Genomic DNA, 22000 nt, shown 5'->3' with positions numbered 1-22000 from the left:
AAAGAAGGTAAAGGGTGACTGAGAATGCTGATGGGGAGTGGTGATGGGAAAGAATGGTGAAGGGACAGGAAAGGTTGCAGTTGTAAATGGGCTGGTCAGCGTTGGCCTCATTGAGAATATGAGACTTGAGCAAACTTGAAGTGAATAAGGGGGATAGCCACTTGGATATCTGGCAGGAGAGTCTTGTAGAAAGAGAGGATGGCTAGTACAAAGTAGCAGTATGCCCAGTATACCCAAGGAATAGCTGGAGCCTATTGTAGCTGGAGTGGAAGAGTAAGAGAAAGAAGCATATGAGATGAGATCAGGGAGATAATGGGGACCTATCACAAGGGCCTGCCTTTTTTTTTTTTTTTTTTTTTAGATTTATTTATTTGAGAGAGAGAGAGCATGTGAGCAAGTACGGGGTAGGAGGAGTGGCAGAAGGAGAAAGAATCTCAAGCGGAATCCCCACTGACTGTGGCGTCTGAGGTAGGGCTTGATCTCACAATTCTGAGATCGTGACCTGAGCTGAAATCAAAAGTTGGACACTTAACCAACTGAGCCACCCAGGTGCACCTGGGTGCCCCTGCTGGACTTTGGTTTTGTCTCTGAGTGAAATGGGGAAGATATGCAAGCTCATAAAAGAGGAGTGGTGTGGTTTGCTTAGACTTTTTACAGGGTCACTTTGCTGTGTTGAGAATAGACTGTAGGGGAACGCCTGGGTGGCTCAGCAGTTGAGCATCTGCCTTCAGCCCAGGGTGTGATCCTGGAGAACTGGGATTAAGTCCCACATTGGGCTCCCTGCATGGAGCCTGCTTCTGTCTTTGCCTATGTCTCTGCCTCTCTCATGAATAAATAAATTATTTTTAAAAAGAGAGAGAGAGAATGGACTGTAAATGTCGTAAGGACTAAAGTGGGAAGCCAGTCACAGATCTTGCCATAAGTAATGGGTGAGCAATGATGTAACTCAGACTTAAGTGACGTCAGTGGAGATGGTAAGACTCGATGGGATTCTAGACACACAGTATTTTAAAGGTAGAGCCAGCTTATTTCCTGTCTGACCAAATTAAGAATGAGAGAGAAAGAGAATAAATAATGACTCTAAAGATAAACCAAAAACTTAAAAAGAAAAAAAAAGTTACCTATAGGAAAGAAGAAGCAGATTGTGAAGCAGCCAGGGATGGGAAGTAGACTTTTAAAAATTTAACTTATTTTGTAAATTTGACTTTGAAGCCATATAACTGTTTTAGAGAAGTATGAACCAAAATTAACTCAAAATGACCAATCTGAAAATAATTTGATCCAAAGTATATTTTTTAGATCTACATCAATAAAGAAAAAATAATCCAATTATAAAGTGGACAATTTGAGTGGTTGCCACAAGAGAAGATGTATATATGGCCAATAAGTACGGGAAAAAGTGCTCATAATTAGTCCTGGGGAAATACAAATTAAAACCACAGTGCACTATCACTTAACATCCAAAAATGGCAAAAATTAAAAGACCTATAACACCAAATTTTAGCATGAGTAGGAACAAATAGAACTCTCATATACTGCTAACAGTAGTATAAAATATTATAACCACTTTAGAAAAGTATTTGTAAGTTTCTTGTAAAATTGAACAAATACCTATCCTGTGACTTAGTAGTTCCACTCCTGGACATTTACCCAAGAGAAGTGAAAATACATGTGTCCACAAGAAGTCTTGTGATGGCTGATTATAGCAGCTTTATTTGTAATAGCCAAAAACTGGAAACAACCCAAATGTCCATCAATAGGAGAATGAATAAACAAATTGTGGTATCTTCATGCAATATAAAGATAAAAAGAGGGCACCTGGGTGGCTCAGTCAGTTAAGTATCTGCCTTCAGCTCAGGTCATGATCCCAGGGTTCTAGGATTGAGCTCCACATCAGGCTCTTTGCTCAGTGGAGCTGGCTTCTCCCTCTGCCTGCTGCTCCCCCTGCTTATGCTCTTTCTTTCACTGTCAAATAAACAAAATATTTTTAAAAACAGCTATTAATAAGATAAAAGAAAGTACAAGTGTACACAACCTAGGCAAAAAATAAAAAACATCATTTTGAACAAAGGAAACAAAATACAAAAGAATATTGTTAGTTGGTCTCCTGGAGAACTAGTGCCAACACATAATTCGATGTGTAAGAGATTTATCTGGGGAGTATATCATTTATCTATCAATTTGAAACAAATCAACCCAAAATTTAGAAGCTTAAAATAGCAAATATTTACTATCTCACATAGTTTTTAAGGACCTGAAACTCAGGAGCAAATTAGTTGAGTGATTTTAGCTTAGGGTGTCTTGTGAGGTTGTGGTCAAGTTGTTGGTTGAGTTTACAGTAATCTGAAGGCTTGACTGAGGCTGGATATCTGCTTCCAATATTGCTCAGTCACATGACTGTTGGCAGGAAGCCTCAGTTCCTCCTCAGGTAGGCTTCTCCCTAGGTCTACTTGAGTACCCTTATGGCATGGCAGGTGGCTTCTCTCAGAGCAAGTGAGCAAAGAGAAGAGTAAACTGCAATGCCCTTTCATGACATAGTGTTGGAAGTTAGACACCGTTACTTATTTTTTTTGAAAGGTTTTACTTGTATATCTACAAATAGTGTAGTGTATACAAGTACTGTAGTATATACAAATATTAAATTATTGGGGTGCCTAGCTGGCTCAATTGGTGGAGCATGTGACTCTTGACATAGGGGTTGTGAGTTTGAGACCCACATTAGGTATAGAGATTACTTAAAAATAAAATCTTAAAAAAACCCCAAATATTCAATTATTGTGCTGTACACCAGAAACTAATGTCATACACCAATTTTATCTTTAAAAATATGAGCAGGGCAGCCCCGGTGGCACAGCGGTTTAGCGCCGCCTGCAGCCCAGGGCGTGGTCCTGGAGACCCTGGATCGAGTCCCAGGTCGGGCTCTCTGCGTGGAGCCTGCTTCTCCCTCTGCCTGTATCTCTGCCTCTCTCTGTGTGTGTCTCTATGAATAAATAAATAACATCTTAAAAAAATAAAAATAAAAATGTGAGCAAATAAAAAAATGAGCAAATCTATCGTTTTAATGTACCCATTAACCTAAGACCTAATGAATATTAAAATGTACCTGAAGAACAGGTCCTCGCAGGAAAAAAAAAAATTCAGTAAATTTTTTATCTTAAAAAAAAATTGTCTTTGGGATGGCTGGGTGGCTCAGTGGTTGAGCGTCTGTCTGCCTTTGGTTCAGGGTGTGATTCTGGGGCCCGGGATTGAGTCCTGCATCAGGCTCCCTGTGAGGAGTCTGCTTCTCCTTCTGTCTGTGTCTCTGCCTCTCTCTCTCTGTGTCTCTCAAGAATAAATAAATAAAATTTTTTAAAAATTGTCTTCAAGTCAAGGGCACCCCTTGAAGGCATCTCGTGTATTACAGCATTAGGTCTGCTTTTGTAGTCCTGCTGTGCTCTGTCATTGGCTGGGATCAGACTGCAGAAAGTGTGGCTTTGGTGAAAATGTGTTGGTAGATCCAGAGTGGCAGCTGATGGAGTCATTAGTCATTTGTGCTCCCTGGAAGCAGATTTCAGTGGTGTGTTTTCATGGTTGCTGCAAGTACATACTGCATCAATAAGTTTATATGAAATTCCAGAATGGGAAAAACTAATCTACAGTGATAGAAAGCAAGTAAGTGGTTGTTTGGGGATGGGGTGTGGGACATAAGGGAACTTTCTGGGGTGATGAAAATGTTCTATATTTGACTATAGTGGTGGCCACACACACATATACACATACATGCACTTGTTGAACTTATCAAATGCTACACTTATAATAGCACATTTTATTGTACATAAATGATCTATAATGTTTACTAAAGAACACAATGAGATACTACTTTACAATGACAATACCAAATCTTAGATGTGCAGCACCTGAATTTTTCTCATGTTGTTAGTGGGAGTATAAAATTATACAACTTTTTGAAAAACTGACAGTTTCTTATATATTTTTTAACCTATTCATGAGAGACACATAGAAAGAGGCAGATACACAGGCAGAGGGAGAAGCAGGCTCCCTGTGGGGAGCCTGATGCGGGACTCGATCCCGGGACCCTGGGATCATGACCTGGGCCAAAGGCAACACTCAACTACTGAGCTATCCAGGCATCCTTGGCAGTTTCTTTCTTTTTTTTTTTTTTTTAGATTTTATTTATTTGAGAGAGATAAAGAGAGAGAACACAAGCAGGGGGATGGTTAGAGGGAGAAGCAGGTTCCCTGCTGAGCAGGGAGCCTGACGCGGGGCTCACTCTTAGGACCCTGATAGCATGACCTGAGCTGAAGGCAGACTCTTAAGTGTCTGAGCCACCCAGGTGCCCCCACGCCCCGCCCGCCCCCCCCGGCAATTTATATAAAGTTAAGCAAATACCTATCCTGGGACCTAGCTGTTCCACTCTTAGATAACTACACAGGAGAAATGGACACATGTTCACAAAAGACCTATTAATGAATATTCATAGCAGCTTTGTTTATGATGGTCTTAAAACAACCCAAATATCCATCAATAGGAGAACTGACAAAATGTGGAACATATATACGATAGAATACTACTGAGCAATAAAAAAGAATGAACTACTAATGCATGCAATGTCTTGAATGAATGTCAAAACTGTTATGTTGAATAAAAGAAGCTGACTATAAAAGACTACATACTAGGGGTGCCTGGGTGGCTCAGTCAGGTAAGCATCTGCCTTCAGCTCAGGTCATGATCCCAGGACCCTGGGATGGAGCCCCACATTGCGCACCCTGCTCAGCGGTAAGCCTGTGTTTCCCTCTCCCTCTGCTGCTCCCCCTGCTTGTGCTTGCTCTTTCTCTTTCTGTCAAATAAATAAATAAATCGTTAAAATAAAATACACATAAAATTTACCATTATAGCAATTTTTTCCCATTATAGTCAATTTTCAGTACATAGTTCAGTGATACTAAATACATTCATACTGTTATGCAACCATCACCACTATCCATCTCTATTCCTCTTTTTACCTCATAAAACAGAAACTCTTGGGGGCACCTGTGGCTCAGTGGTTGAGCATCTGCCTTCGGCTCGGGGTGTGATCCTGGGATCCAGGCTCCCTGCAGGAACCCTTGTTCTTCCTCTACCTATGTCTCTGCCTCTCTCTTTGTGTCTCTCGTGAATAAATAAGTAAAATCTTAAAAAAACAAAAACAAAACCCCCGGAAACTCTATACCCATTAAATAACAGCAACCCATTCCCGCAACCAGATCCTAGCAGTCACCATTCTACTTTCCACCTCTATGATTTTTACTACTCTATATAAATATATAAGGTATATAAGTGCATCAAAGAAGTGGAATCATATAGTATTTGTCTTTTTGTGATTGGCTTATTTCCCTTAGCATAATGTCTCCAAGATTCATCCATGTAGCATTAGTCTTAACTGTACATTTTTAATGAGATGTATCCCAAGGAAAAAATAAACTGCAAAGAAGTGTTAAACTGTTTTCATTAATTGTCTCATTAGTGATAATATTGGTATTTTTTCCGAAACATCTATATATAGATATAGAGAGAGAACAGAATAAAGCAAATTATGTTAACTTTACCAGGAACTAAGATGTTGATCATAAGAGAGATACAAATATAAAATCAAGAAACTTGGGTAAAAACCCTGAAATTTTAAAATTTAATTGGAAAAAGCAAAAACAATGACCAATCCAATGTTAGCAATAAGTTTTCCAACCATCCAAATTGTGGTCTTTAAATAAGTCATTTACTACTAAAATGAACTAAGGCTTCTTAGAAAAGAAGCATCTGATTCCAGATCTGGAGTATGAAACAAACAAGATGAACCTGGAACATCTTATTATAACAGAAAACAGGAAACCTACCAAAGACCAGTGGAATCATAATAAAAGGGCTCTGGACCTAATCTGAAGGGATTTCCACAGTCCAAAAACGTGACAATATGCATTTCAAAATGAACAATAACTGCAGTATATTGAATACACCAATTGTGTTAAAATCCATGAGTTCATAGTGGCAGTAAAAACAAAAATCTCACTGGTCATCTTGGGAGTATGCTAAGGAATTTCATTATTTGGGGAACTATTCCCTATTATGTAGAGAATCTCAAGTCATTAATTTGAAAACTAGTAAATCAAAAGAAAGAATCAAGCCATTTATCCTGCCTTTCCTTAGGTAATCAAATATTTGATGAAGGAAAAGTTCTTACTTATAAAAGAATTCCAGCTAGTAAATGAAGACAGCATGTTAAAATTAGAATATCACTCTTTTGCATCTCTTAGTGAAATAGTGCAGCTAGGTAATGATTACCAATGACTGCTAAACTATCAAGTAAAAAAATAGTTACTATCAAATGTTACATTTGAGTCTATTTATCAATTTTAACAAAGTAAAAATACATTCAACCAGATGTTATATGTCTTCTGATAAGATGCAATAGGACGTAAATGATAGCACTTATGAAATATTCTTGCCAAAAAAAAGAAAATGGAGCATAAATCATAGCAAGTATATCTAACTGCCCATTTATAGGAAATAAGAAGAGACAAAGAAATACGTCAGATGACACCACAGGGATGCAATAAAAAAAATCCACAGTGCTGGAAATTTTACAGAACAAATGACCTAGTTTCATCAACAAATATATAAATGGCAGGGACACCTGAATGGCTCAGTGGTTGAGCGTCTGCCTTTGGCTCACGTCGTGGTCCCAGGGTCCTGGGGTCAAATCCCACATTGGGAGCACCCCCGGTGGCGCAGCAGTTTAAGCGCCGCCTGCAGCCCAGGGCGTGATCTGGAGACCCTGGATCGAGTCCCACGTCAGGCTCTTTGCATGGAGCCTGCTTTTCTCTCTGCCTCTCTCTCTCTCTCTCTCTCTCTCTCTCTGCATCTCTATGAATAAATAAATAAAATCTTAAACAAACAAACAAATCCCACATTGGGCTCCCACAGGGAGCCTGCATCTCCCTCTGCCTGTGTCTCTGCCTCTCTCTCTGTCTCTCATGAATAATAAATAAAATCTTTATATATATATATAAATTGCAGGAAATAAAAATGAGGGAGGATTGGGGCACCTGGGTGGCTCAGTTGGTTGAGCATCTGCCTTTGGCTCAGGTCATAATCCTGGGGTCATGGGATTGAGCCCTACATCAGGTTCCTTGCTCAGCAGAGAGCCTGCTTCTCCCTCTCCTGCTCCCCCTGCTTGTGCTCTCTCCCCCTGTCAAATAAGTAAAATATTTTTTTTTTTAATGAGGGAGGATTTACAGATTAAAAGATAGCTAAGAAAAGAATCATCCAAATGCAATGTGTAAATCTTGTTTTGGAATTGCAAAAAATAAAAAAAAATAAAAAAGAAAGAGAGACAATTGGAGAAATTAGAACACTACATATTTGATAACATTAAGAAATTACTGTTAATTTTCTTTGTATGTATTAATGATGTTTTACAATTTTTTTTTGTATTTATTTATGATAGTCACACAGAGAGAGAGAGGCAGAGACACAGGCAGAGGGAGAAGCAGGCTCCATGCACCGGGAGCCCGACGTGGGATTCGATCCCTGGTCTCCAGGATCGCGCCCTGGGCCAAAGGCAGGCGCTAAACCGCTGCGCCACCCAGGGATCCCGTATTAATGATGTTTTAAAAGATTCTCTATTTTACACACAAATTCAAGTATTTCTGGATGAAATTATATATCTGGAATTTGCTTTAAAATAATCAGTTGGGGGGATGCCTGGGTGGCTCAGCGGTTTAGCGCTTGCCTTGGCCCAGGGCATGGTCCTGGGTTCCTGGGATGGAGACCCGCGTCAGGCTCCCTGCATGGAGCCTGCTTCTCCCTCTGCCTGTGTCTCTGCCTCTCTCTCTCTCTCTCTCTCTCTCTCTCTGTGTGTGTGTGTGTGTGTGTCTCTCATGAATAGATAAATAAAATATTTAAAAAAATCAGTTGGTAAAGGGGAAGGAATATTGATGAAACAAGATTTTTTTTTTTTTAAAGATTTTATTTACTTATTTGAGAGAGAGCATATGCTTACAAGCAGGGGGAGGGGCAGATGGAGAAGCAAACTCCCTGCGGAGCACAGAGCTGGACAGGGGGCTGGATTCCAGGACCCTGGGATCATGAACAGAGCATGCCTAACCGGCTGAGCCACTCAGGCACCCCCAAGATTGGATATTTGTTGGTAATTGTTGAAGTTGGTTGATAAGAACCTGGATTATTTATTTTTTTTCTTCTATGGAAAACAAAAAAAAATATTTCTAAGCTATTTTTTAAAAAGATTTTATTTATTTATTCTTGAGAGACACACGGAGAGAGGCAGAAACATAGGTAGAGGGAGAAGCAGGCTCCCTGAGGGGAGCCTGATTCGAGACTGGATCCCAGGACCCTGGGATCATGACCTGAGCCAAAGGCAGATGCTCAACTGCTGAGCCACCCAGGTTTCCCTCCAAGCTTTTTGTTATAAGCAACAGGAAGGATGAAGTTTCATCCCCATCACTGAGATGGGGAAGACTGCAAGTGGAGCAGGTTTAGTAGAAAAGATGACTTAAATTTTAAGCATATTGAGTTTGAGATGTCATTTGAATGTCCAAATGGAGTTATTGAATAGGTAGTTAGATATGTAAGTTTGGGATTTGGGTGAGAGTGTGGTTTGGAGATATAAAGTTGGTAGTCATTAATGTACAGATGACATTTATAGCAATGAGGCTGGATGAGATTTAAAAAATATATCAAGAATAAACATAGTAAATGCTCAATAAATAATCACTATAAACATGATTTAAGTTATTTCTTTTGATTTCTTTCTTCTCTGAACTCCTACAGCACTTTTATAGCATCTTGTATTATAGTTATTTGTATACATATCGTATCCTCTCTATAAATTATAAGTTCCCTATATGTGGGAATTCTATTTTTTTAAGGTTTACTTATTGATTGGGGTGCCTTAGTGCCTCAGTCAGTTAAGCCTCTGCCTTCAGCTCAGGTCATGATCTCAGGGTCCTGGGATCAAGTCCTAGATCAGGTTCCAGGCTCAGTGGCAAGTCTGGTTCTTCCTCTTCCATTCCCTCTGTGATCTCTCTCTCACTCTCTCTCTTTCAAAAAAAATTTTTTAAAGACTTTATTTATTCATGAGAGACACACACAGAGAGAGGCAAAGACATAGGCAGAGGGATAAGCAGGTTCCCAGCAGGGAGCATGAAGCGGGACTCAATCTCAGGACCCAAGGATCATGCCCTGAGCCAAAGGCAGAAGCTCAACTGCTGAGCCACCCAGGCATCCCTATTTATTTATTTGAGAGGAGAGAGAGAGAGAGAGAGAGAGAGAGAGAGAAGTGGAGGGAGGAGCAGAGGGAGAGAGAGAGAGAGAGCGAGAGAGAGACACTCTCAGACTCCCCGCTGAGTGTGGAATGGAGGCGAGGCTCAGTCTCATGACCCTGAGATCATGACCTGAGCTGAAATTAAGAGTTAGACATTTAAACACTGAGCTACCCAGGCACCTTGTGGGAACTATATCTTAATCATCTTTATACATTGCTCTCCTTCCACTTACCACCATGGAGCAAGAATAGTGTCATTCGGGTATCCTGCTTCTCCCCTGTCTGTGCTCTGTACCTCTCTCTCTCTCTCTTTGTATTTCTCATGAAAAAATAAAATCTTTTTTTTAAGATTTTATTTATTTATTAATGAGAGAGAGAGCGACAGAGACACAGGCAGAGGGAGAAGCAGGCTCCATGCAGGGAGCCTAACGTGGGACTCCATCCTGGGTCTCCTGGATCAGGACCTGGGCTGAAGGTGGCGGTAAACCTCTGAGCCGCCTGGGCTGCCCAAATAAATAAAATCTTTAAAAAAGAAAAAAAAGGCAACCTACTGAAATGGAGAAGATATTTGCAAATGACATACCAGTAAAAGATTAGCATCTAAAATATATAAAGAACTTATAAACTCAACACCAAACCAAATAATCCAATTAGAAATGGGCAGAAGTCATGAACAGACATTTCTCCAAAAAAGACATACAGATGGCCAACAGACACATGAAAAGATGTTCAACATCACTCATCAACAGGAAAATGCAAATCAAACCACAATGCAATATCACCTCACACCTGTCAGAATGGCTAAAATAAAAAACACACGGAACAAGTGTTGACAAGGATGTGGAGAAAAAGGAATATTTGTGTACTGTCAATGGGAATGCAAACTGGAGTTTTCTCAAAAAACTAAAAATAGAATTACCATATAATCGGAGCACTTGGGTGGCTCAGCCAGTTAAGCATCTGCCTTTGGCTCAAGTCATGATCCAATATCCTGGGATCTAGCCCCACATTGGGCTCCCTGCTCAGTAGAGAGCCTGCTTCTCCCTCTCCCTCTTCTGCTTCCCCTGCTTGTGCTCTGTCTCTCTCTGTCTCTCTCGCTCGCTCGCTCTCTGCCAAGTAAACAAATAAGAAAAATTACCATATGATTCAGTAATTCTGCTACTGGGTATTTACCTAAGGAATATGAAACACTAATTTGAAAAGATATATGCACCTTTATGTTAATTTTATTTATTTATTTATGATTTTATTTATTTATTCATGAGAGACACAGACACAGAGAGAGAGGCAGAGACACAGACACAGGGAGCCTGATGTGGGACTCGATCTCCGGTCTCCAGGATCACACCCTGGGCTGAAGACAGCGCTAAATCGCTGGGCCACTGGGGCTGCCTGCACCTCTATGTTTAATGCAGCATTATTTACAATAGCCAAATTATAGAAGCAGCTCCAATGTCCATCGATGAATGAATAAAGAAGAGATGGTATATATATATATAAATATACATATATATGCATACATATAATGAAATATTCAGCCATAAAAAATGATGAAATCTTGACATTTGCAACAACATAGATGGAGCTAGACAGTATAATGCTAAGCAAAATAAGTTACAAAAAGACAAGTACCATATAATTTCACTCATGTGGAATTTAAGAAACAAAAGAAAAAAGAGACAAACCACAAAAGCCGACTCTTAACTATAGAGAACAAATGGTTATCAGAGAAGAGGTGGGTGGGGGGATGGGTGAAATAGGTGAAGGAGAGTAAGAGTACACTTATCTTGATGAGCACTTAATAATGTATAGAACTGTTGAATCACTATATTGTACACCGGAAACTAATTTAACACTGTGTATTAACCATACTGGAATTAAAATAATAATTAAAGGGATTCTGTGTGGTTCAGTTGGTCAAGCATCCGACTCTTGGTCAGCTCAGGTCATGATCTCAAGGATGTGAGGTAGGGCCCTACGTCGGGTTTTGTGCTCAGTGCAGAGTCTGCATAAGATTCTTTACTCCTCCCTCTCTCTCCCTCTGACCCTTCTCCTGTACTCCTCAAATATATAAATAAAAATCTTTTTAAAATAATAATTTAACAAACAGTGCAGAGGGGAGATGAGTGAAGTGACCTAGAGTGCAATGAAGGGTGATATGACATAGTGATATAGGGAGTAGGATAAAAAAGTCAGCACTGTATACATGATTTTAAATATACACATATGGGGGATCCCTGGGTGGCTCAGTGGTTTAGCGCCTGCCTTCTGCCCAGGACATGATCCTGGAGACCCGGGATAGAGTCCCACATCAGGCTTCCTACGTGAAGCCTCTTCTCCCTCTGCCTGTCTCTCTGCCTCTCTCTCTGTCTCTCTCTCTGTCTCTTATGAATGAATAAATAAAATCTTTATTTTTTTTTAAAGATTTCATTTATTCATCCATGAGAGACAGAGAGAAATAGAGGTAGAGACACAGGCAGAAAGAGAAGCAGGCTCCATGCAGGAAGCCCGACATGGGCCTCAATCCCGGTCTCCAGGATCATGCCCTGAACCAAAGGTGGCGCTAAGCCACTGAGCGATCCGGGCTGCCCTAAATAAAATCTTTATTTATTTATTTATTTATTTATTTATTTATTTATTTATTTATTATTTTTTTAATAAAATCTTTTTAAAAATGTATACATACACTTCCCTCAGAGGTAAACATTTCATGGTTCAGCAACCCATTCATGAATAGGAATCAGTTTGGTGTCCTTGTCCACTGAAGTGTTTTGCATATAAGAAGAATATATATATTATATATATTATATGTGTTTTATATATACAAAAAAGAAGAATCTTATATTTCTCAGCCCCAGAATATTCTCCCCATGGGGACTTAAGAGTTTAGGAGTAGCTGGGTTTTTTTTTTTTTTTCTTTTTGTTTTAATCTGCAAGATGACTTTTCTCATCTTCTACTATCCTGGCTGTCATTCCTAGCAGTTTCCAAAGGCTCTAAAAATATTCCTTTTCTTGCTCTCATCCTATTCCTATGTTGGGTTCAGGTAAACTTTTCTTGTAGTTTTGGTTAGTACCATCCCTGGTAAGCTTCAATCTTGGATAATTTGGTACCAGTCTCTCTTTTTTCTTTCTTTCTCTTTCTTTCTTTCTTTCTTTCTTTCTTTCTTTCTTTCTTTCTTTCTTTCTTTCTTCTTTTTTTTTTCTTTCTTTCTTTCTTTTCACATAATCACAAGATCAGGAAAATAACATTAATTCAATATTATTATATGATCTACAGACCTTATTCAGCTATCATCAATGCTTCCATTATAGTTTTTTACAGCAGAAGGAAAACCTAGTTCTTGTCCAGGGTCCAGTTCTGAATTACATGTTGCATTTGACAGTCTTGTGTCTTATATTCTTCATCTACTCAAATCTGAATCAGTTCCTCAGTCTTTCTTTGTCATTCTTGATCTTGGCATCACCCCCTCCCCACTCTCTCTCCTTGCAGAATATGGGCTGGTTATTTATATAGCATCCATCAATTTAGGCTTATCTAGTGTCTCCTCAGGGTCATATTCAGGTAATGAATATATTTTTTTAAGATTTTATTTATTTATTTGTGAGACACATAGAGAGAGAGGCAGAGACATAGGCAGAGAGAGAAGCAGGCTCCATACAGGGAGCCCAACATGGGACTTGATCCCAGGACTCCAGGATCATGTCCTAGGCCGAAGGCAGGCAGTCAACCACTGAGCCACCCAGGTACCCTCAAAAATTCCTGAATTTTTGACAGGAATACAATTAAGATAATTGTTATGTCCTTCTCAGTGCATCATACCAAGTGACACAAAATGGTATTTTGTTCCACTATGATGATGTTAACTGGAATCACTTGGTTAGGTTGGTGAATACCAAATTTTTGTCATTGCAAATGTACTACTTCCTGTTTTAATAATTCAATACATTTTAGTCTCAAATTCAATACACTTGAAACTATGTAAATACCCTCTTTTCCACCACATTGCCAGTTTTAGCATCAATGACATTTATTCATTTTAAGTCATCTTTGTTGTGAAATATAACACACATAAAAATGAATAAAATATAAACATATAAAGATATAAATGATAAATAGTATACCTGTTAATGCCCCTAGTAATAAAAATAGAACATTTTCAAGCACCTGACTTGCCTCTTAAAGAGTTAAAACCCCGCTATCCCCTCTAAAATTAACCACTAGTCTTGACTTTTATTACAATCATATCATTTCTTTGTTATATTATTTTTGTGACCTACGTGTACATCTTTAAATACTGAAATTTAGTGTTGTCTCATTAAAAAACTGTTTATTTATTTATTTAAATTTTTATTTATTTATGATAGTCACACAGAGAGAGAGAGAGAGGCAGAGACATAGGCAGAGGGAGAAGCAGGCTCCATGCACTGGGAGCCCGACCTGGGATTTGATCCCGGGTCTCCAGGATCGCGCCCTGGGCCAAAGGCAGGCGTTAAACCGCTGTGCCACCCAGGGATCCCAACTTTTTTTTTTAAAGAGAGAGAGAGAGAGAAAAAAAAAGAGAGAGAGAGAGAGAGAGAGATAAAGAGAGAGCATGTGCATGTGCAGGGTTGGTGGGAGAGGAGCAGAGGGAGAGGGAGCAAGAGAAACCCAAGCAGGCTCCACACGCATCACAGAGTTGATGCATCCTACAATCCCAAGATCATGACCTGACCCAAAATCAAGAGTCGGATGCTTAGGCAACTGAGCTATCCAGGTGCCCCTCTTAAAGAATTATAGTATAATACATATAAACTTTCCTATTTTAGACATTTTAAAAAAGATTTTATTAAAAGACATATATTTTTTAAGTAACCTCCACGCATGTGGTGCTGGAACTCACAACCCCAAGATCAAGGGTCTCATGCTCCACTGACTGAGCCAGCTAGGTGCCCCATTTTAAATATTTTTTAGGGTACAGTCTAGTAGCATTAAGTACATTCGCCTTGTGCAACCATCACTACCATACATCTCCAGAACTTTTTCATCTTCCCAAACTGCAACTCTATACCCATTAAACAATAATTCTCCTTTTCCTCCCTTCCCACAACTTCCAGAAACCACTAGTCTACTTTCAGTTTCTATGAATATGCCTATTCTAGGTACATCATTTAAGCGGAATTATACAATATTTGTCTTTTTAGGTCTGGCATATTTCACTTAGCATAATGTTTTCAAGTTCCATCCATGCAGTGGCATGCTGGTACCATTCTTAATTTTCTTCCTGTAGTACTAGATTCCAGGGAGTTATGGATTGGAAAGAAAGCTGATGGGACATCTGAGTGGCTCAACAGTTGAGTGTCTGCCTTGGGTCGTGATCCTGGGGTCGTGGGATCGAGTCCCACATCGGGCTCCCTGCATGGAGCCTGGAGCCTGCCTCTCTCTCTGCCTATGTCTCTGCCTCTCTCTCTCCATGTCTCTCACGAATAAATAAATAAAATCTTAAAAAAAAAGAAAAAAGAAAAAGAAAGAAAGCTGAGGAGAGCCAGAAACTCTGAAGTCATAGAATGAGAATCTTAAAGAGGAGGGACTCAGCGACACCATCATACACTATAAAAGTCAAAGCTAATGAGGTGATTTGACAAGAAATTTTCAGAATTGGTTATTAACAAACATTTTTAGAGTAGTTGCTTGGTGCTTGGAATTGTGCTAGGCACTGGGTTTATGGAAATTGAAGCCAGATTGCACAAGATTGGAGTTACTGGTATGGAGAAAGTGGAATTTGGAAGGAAGGAAAACAGAAAGCTTGGTAGAGATGTAAAGTAGAGGGGAGATGCTACCAGGATATGGAGATTTTAATACCTGTAAAAAAAAAAAAGGAATAAACCAGGGGGTGGATGGCAATTTCCATCAGTATTCAGATGGGCAAATGTTCTACCTCCTTTCCCTTACCACAACTGTTTCCAGGTAAGTGGCTCCTAGTGGAGTTAAACTCTTCAGTTTAAAATCTGAGAAGGTGGAAGGCAGAAAACTGCAGCTAATACTGCAGTCACAACTGTGCTCGGTATTTTTGTGTTTTAGAGAAACTCTGGCTAATAAGAAGGCCTACGGCTGGCTGATTGGCTGTCTGGAAAATGAATCTAGCTGAAAGGGGGCAGTAAGTAAAGTCTTTTTTAAAAAATGTGATAATACATACAATAGAATATTATTCAGCCTTGGGCGCCTGGGTGGCTCAGTGGTTGAGGGTCTGCCTTTGGCTCAGGTCGTGATCTGGAGTGCTGGGATCCAGTCCTGCATTGGGTTCCCTGCAGGGAGTCTGCTTCTTCCTCTGCCTATGTCTCTGCCTTTCTGTGTCTCTCTCTGTATCTCTTATGAATAAACAAGTACAATCTTAAGAAAAAGAAAAAGAGTATTATTCAGCCTTAAAAGGGAAAGAAATTCTGACACATGCTTTTAAAATTACAACATGGATGAATCTTGAGGACATTATGTCAAATGAAATAAGCCAGACACAAAAGGACAAATATTGTGTGAATCCATTTATACGAAGTACCTAGAGTCGTTAAATTTAGAGACAGAAAGTAGCATGGTGATTGCCGTGGGTGGTAGGGTTAGGGGTGGGGTAGTAAGGAGTAAGTGTTTAATGCATATAGAGTTTTAGTTTGGGAAGATGAAAAAATTCTGGAGATGGATGGTGGTGATGGTTGCATAACAATGTGAATGTACTTAATTCCGCTGAGCCATATACTTAGGAATGGGTAAAACCATAGATGTCATGTTATATATACATAAAAAAAATTGAGCAGGAGCAATGTGGCAAAGTGTTAACAAAGGTGAAAAGGTTTATGAGAGATAATTATACTATTTTTTTATTATACTACATTTGCAAATTCTCTGTTGCTCTGAAATTTTCTTCAAAATAAAAAATTTACTTAAAATGAACAGGAGGCAGTTCTATAGAGATAAGATATAGACCAGTGGGATTGCTTCCACTGTAGGAGTTGTAGGTACTAAGTGTATCAGCCTCATGTTAGGAGTGTCATAGGCAATATAGTATCATAGGCAATTAATTATTGAGTACCTTAAGCAATTTGCTTTCACATTTTAATTATATCATCACGTCTTTCTTGATTTAACTTCTTCATAGGGATGTGGAATTGACAACTTTTCAATTTTTCCTCTGTTTTCTTCATATTATTTTAATTGTTATGAATTCCTAGAACACTAGGGACCAGCTTCAAATTCTGAGTCTTTCTTTTGCTAGCTTTAAGACATTATGAAAATTATCTCATCTCCCTAAGCTTTAGTGTCCTCATTTGTAACCCTCAGAGTTATGAGGCTTTTAAGTGGAATAATGAATATAAAACAGAGCACAATATCTGCTGCATAGTAAAAATGTAGTATGTGTTATTAATTATATCATTGGTATATGACTGGACATGATTGTATAGGTCCAAGCGCAACAAAAGGCATTCTAGAATCAACTATAGGTTTAATATAAAAATGTAATAACATTAATATTTCAGTTTAAAAGGGATATGTAATAGTTTTTTATTAAATTCAGTACTTGTCATATCCTCAGTAAAGTTCTTTGCCACTAAACACCCAAACTGAGTTTCCAGTTGAAAACAATGAAGCAAATTTAAAGGTTAGTGACCAGTGTCCGTGAGATAGGATTAAAACATCTGGGGTTCTTTTGTTTTGTTAAAAATTTTATTTATTTATTCATGAGAAACACACACAGAGAGGCAGAGACACTGGTAGAGGGAGCTGGGAGCCTGATGCAGGGACTCCATCTTAGGACCCTGGGATCAGACCAGAGCCAAAGGCAGGTGCTCAACCACTGAGCCACCCAGGCATCCGTGGGGTTCTTTTGCTTAGAGAAATTTGTGATGGGGCCTCAGAAAAAGACTAAGTATATATAGCACTTATATTTATTGTTTGATTGGTTGAAATATATTATGGAATTATTGGACTAGATGAGATGATTCCAGCCTTTTGAAAAATTTTCTGGTTTTAAAATTACCAATTAAAGACAATATGAAAGGAAATGGCTTTAAGAGCCATTTAAACTCTAGAATAAAAGATTTAGGTTAAATGATTAGAAGAAAAATTTCTGACAATGAGGTTTATTAAACTTTAAAGTGAGTTAACATAAAGTCTGATGGGATTTTCTTGTCTTCAGAGATAAATTAGATTTCTGTCTGAGGTGGCTTAGGTAAAGATGCACCTGCAGGTAGGTAGCTCAGCCGATGGTCCTTTGCAGCCTCAGAGTCAGTAAAGGTCTTTGGCTCACCTAACCACAATCAGGCACAGTCTCAGTGGGTAAACAACCTGCCTGCATTTTCTAATCTTTCTGGATAATTTAATGATTAATTTAATTGTTATACTGGCTACCAAGGAATTCACAGGTTTTTTTTTTTTTTTTGACAGAGAGAGAGAGAGAGAGAGAGAGAGAGAGAATGCACACTTACATGAGGCAAGGGTGCAGAGGGAGAGAGAGAATCTTAAGCAGGCTCCACACTCAGATCTGAGACCTGAGCCGAATTTAAGAGTTGGGTTCTGAACTTAATGACACACCTGGGCACTTCTCAAGTTTTTCTTCAGTTTTATTTAGTAAGGGGAATGGCTCAGGCTTATTTATTTATTTATTTATTTATTTAATTTTATTTTATCGCGCCCTGGACCAAAGGCAGGTGCCAAACCGCTGCGCCACCCAGGGATCCCGGCTTATTTATTGATTGATTTCTTTTTAGTCATGTTTATTGAGGTTCAGTTTATCTTTTTACTGTACAATTTTGTGAGTTTTAACAAACACAGTTACTTTTCAAATAATCAAGAGGGCCTATTTATGTGTATCTTCCTTGGGGAGGGGAAATGCAATAGCAGGACAGAAAAGAGCAAAAATATAGTGACTTTTGGGGTATTTTTATGGGACTTGAAGTCGAGATTTGGCCACAATAGGAACTGGTTGTTTGAGCTCTCACAAATGGAGCTGATGAAAAAAACAAAAACAAACAAACAAAAAACAAATGGAGCTGATGAATTCACTTTGTCTACCTAGTGTTGTTAATATTGACCTGCCCTGGCCCTTTAAGAATTATATTTATTTGGTCACTGGTCTTCTGCAGCATTAGGAATGGAGGAAAGAAGATCAATTATAAATGATTTGAAGATTAAGAAGAGGGATATGTCTCTGTGTGTTCTATTCCATCTTTGTTCCACTAGTAAAACATTCCAAGGACCCTAAGTATATTCTAGTTACAGCAACAGTAGTCTCTAGATTGTTCAGAACATTTTCTTAAGGTTTTATTTATTTATTCATGAGAGACAGAGAGAGGGGCAGAGACATAGGCAGAGGGAGAAGCAGGCTCCGCTGATGCGGTACTCCATACCAGGCCCCGGGGAACCACGACCTGAGTCAAAGGCAAGAAGCTCAATTGCTGAGCCACCCAGGCATCCCTGGACAGTTTCATTTCAAAGATTCTGTCCTTTTGTTTCCATAAGTAACATATACTCACATGACATTCTTTGATTGTTAGTTTAAAAAACGTGATCACTGTAATTTATAACGGCAGGGAGAATGGTTTATAGGAAGCTCCACTTCCTCTTAGCGTTTATCAAGTGCTAAATCGGGCATTTACAGGATTGGAGAATCATGGTTGGGCTGTACCTAAGTCATTCTGAGCCTGAGGCAGGGAGAGAGAACTACCTCCTATTGAATGCCTACTATGTTTATGCTTGGCGGTGTATTAGGTGCTTTCCCTATTGACAGCTGCTCTGGCTAGAATTCCATTCCACATCCAACTACCACTTAAAACACATATTTCTAGTTGGTGCCTAGTTCATTAATACAAGTCACAGCTGCCACACCCTCTATAAGACCCTGACACCATAATTAGGTTAATAGACTCTCAAGTTTTGGAGGGATCTTTGAGGTCATTTAGTTAAAGGGGTGGCAGCTGTTCTCTTCACCACCAAGTCTGGGAATCACTGTGCTCAATTCTCTCAACGGGAAGTACAAAAAAGGTCTGGGGTTATAGTCTCCTTGGGCTTCAGTGTCATATAAAAGATAGGACAATGATAAGCACACGTGAAGCTCGAATTATGTTCCAGACTGGAAAGGGCCGATGGGAAGAAAAAAAAAAAAAAAAGCTTTACTGGGGACCTCAGACAATGTAAAGAAAGAAAGAAAGAAAGAAAAAACAAACAAAAACAAAACAAAACCCAAACTGGCAGAGACGTAATGTGAAGCCCTTGAATTCAATTAGAGGCCCACAGAAAGGAATCCTGATGGACACAGGTAAAACCCAAAGCGTCCTTCCTCTCTTCAGTTTCAACAGCTCTGAAGTACCAGCCATCCTGGATCTTCTTCTTTGCCCTTTTATTAGAAAGCCGGTGAACACTCTCCTTTTCTAAGGAAGAGGATGAGAGAAGGGGCCTCGAGGTGAACGAACGATAGAAAACAGGTCTTTTATGTCTGAGTAGAGACACAAACAATTGTCCCGGAGGCAGAGGAATATATTTCACGCCCTCTCAAGGTCCCTTCGGTTCAAGGATACTGTCATTCTCTGGCTGTACTAGGGGGAGGGCCTGTAACGTCCATGCTGCCATGGAAACACGCCGCGGTGTTCCTTTTTCTTACGTGGGGCGGGGCACTCTGCCTAAACCACCAATCACCCACAGGGCTTCTTGAGTGGCGGACAGCAGCAGCGAATGGGCAAGCAGATACTGAGTGACGTGACGGGAAAAGGGGGAGTTCGCGGCCGGCGGCGGCGGCGGTGGCTACAGCGGCGACCTGGGGATCGAGCTGGAGGGAGCTGGGGAGCGTGCAGGGACCTCTAGCTCCAGCGCGAGTGATCTCCCGCCGGGATGCCTGGTACTGTTTGTAGAGAAGTGGGGGTGCAGTGAGCTCTGAAGGCTTGGCTTTCGGGTCTGAAGGGATGGCTGACCGGAGGGGGCGGGGTGGCAAGCATGGCGGCGGTGACGGGGAAAGGGTTGGAGGGCCCTGAGGAGGGGGTGGGGAAGCAGTAACTGGGAAGGCTGGGTGGTCTTGAGGAAACGTGAAGGGCTGAGGGTGTTCTAGCGAACCGAGGTTACCAAGCAGCCTTTTAGGGGGCCATAGAGGCGCCAGAAGGACGTAAGGAGAGTTGTGGGGGATGGAAAAAGAGGCGGGGAGAGAAGAGGTTAGGGAAGAGAGGAAAGGGTGTCTACGGGGAAGGTGATGGAAAAGAAGAGGGAGAAGAATTGGCAGGCTGATAGTAAATAACGAGCAAACCAGGCCTTGGGAGGTATGATAGGAAAGTGCTTGCAGCGATTATAAATATAATCTAATTGGAGTCCTAGACTGGTCCCCTTTCTTAGCTTTTGCACTTCCGCCCCATTTTTGAAGCTCAAACTGCGTGAGGAAGGCTAGTAGGTTACACCGAACTGATCTTTTGTTATTCCGTTCCAGGGGAGCAGATGGACCCTACTGGAAGTCAGTTGGATTCAGATTTCTCTCAGCAAGACACTCCTTGCCTGATAATTGAAGATTCTCAGCCTGAAAGCCAGGTTCTAGAAGATGATTCTGGTTCTCACTTAAGTATGCTATCCCGGCACCTTCCTAATCTACAGACACACAAAGAGAACCCTGTGTTGGTGAGTGATACCTTGTTTGGAAATGATTGAGAACAATTATTTTTTATCTAATCAAGACCAGTCAGCCAACATAAGTACTTAGGAGATCACTATCTTTTGGATAAAATTGTTTGGAAAAATGAAATCAATAGATTGACAAAAAGTATGCCTCATTTTGGATTACTTCATATTTAGTAGGGGATGTTATTTATGTACTATTTTCTAGGATGTTGTGTCCAATCCTGAACAAACAGCTGGAGAAGAACAAGGAGATAGTAATAGTGGGTTCAATGAGCATCTGAAAGAAAACAAAGCTGCAGGTGAGGTGTTTAAAACTATTAGTCCCCTTTGCAAGAGTGCTCTTGTTGGAGCTGGGTGGATCTAAACATGTAGTCGTGGGGAAGGTACATAAGTGAGGTTTAGCACAGTATCTGGTGCATAGCAGGCACTCAAAAAGTTGGTTTTTTAAATGTAGCTGATTAGATTGATATTGTCTACATTTCTCAACTTGTATTGACGTTTGGTGGTAAATGCCTTTTATACTAATATTCTTATTTTGTTTTCCCTCCCCAGAACCTGTAGATTCTTCCCATTTGGATGCATGTAGTTCCATCAGTCAGGTCATTGAACAGATACCTCAGCCAAACAGGACAAGCAGGTATACTAGTGTTGGCAGGAATTTATTTAAATTTATTAATGGATCGATTCTTTTATTTGTGCCTATCACCTCATCCCAAGGATAAAGGGATTAATCTTATTTTTGTGAATTAGAAAGTGGGATTTGAGGATTGTATTAACTAGTATGTTAGTACTGATAGCTAGAATCTCTTTAGTGAAGGTAATAAACATTTTTTACACCTGTATTATTCAAATTGTGATCTCTCTTGTGCATATAAAACAAAATAAGTGTTCTTCATTCTTAGCATAGATAGGACTTAGTAGTAGGAAAAAAAATCATCAGAAGATATTTAGATATATACTATCAAAAATGTTAGGCATGTTTTCCATGAAACATGACCATGGTAGAACATTTAGTTCTACCAGCTAAATTACCTTACCAGTTTTAGACCCAGAATGTTTAACTCATA

At 39.8% G+C, this 22000-nt stretch overlaps 1 protein-coding gene across 14 annotated transcripts in view; it reads left to right on the top strand.

Annotated features, from left to right (window-relative positions):
• Positions 1-22000, top strand: part of TP53BP1 (tumor protein p53 binding protein 1) — a 97905-nt gene that overhangs the window by 6336 nt on the left and 69569 nt on the right. For 8 of the 14 annotated variants that reach the window (XM_025998585.2, XM_072740630.1, XM_072740637.1 and 5 more), the window contains 4 exons: positions 19980-20172; positions 20749-20933; positions 21139-21232; positions 21486-21570. In XM_025998585.2, the coding sequence (XP_025854370.1) occupies positions 20166-20172; positions 20749-20933; positions 21139-21232; positions 21486-21570 (371 nt within the window). In that variant the 5' untranslated portion in view covers positions 19980-20165. Of the gene's footprint in view, positions 1-15374; positions 15451-19979; positions 20173-20748; positions 20934-21138; positions 21233-21485; positions 21571-22000 lie in introns of all 14 variants that reach the window. The other 6 variants (XM_025998583.2, XM_072740631.1, XM_072740638.1 and 3 more) reach the window with 1 other exon arrangement.

This window comes from Vulpes vulpes, chromosome 15, assembly GCF_048418805.1.
Source record: "Vulpes vulpes isolate BD-2025 chromosome 15, VulVul3, whole genome shotgun sequence".
NCBI classification, from domain to species: domain Eukaryota; kingdom Metazoa; phylum Chordata; class Mammalia; order Carnivora; family Canidae; genus Vulpes; species Vulpes vulpes.
This window is presented reverse-complemented; position numbering and strand designations above follow the sequence as displayed.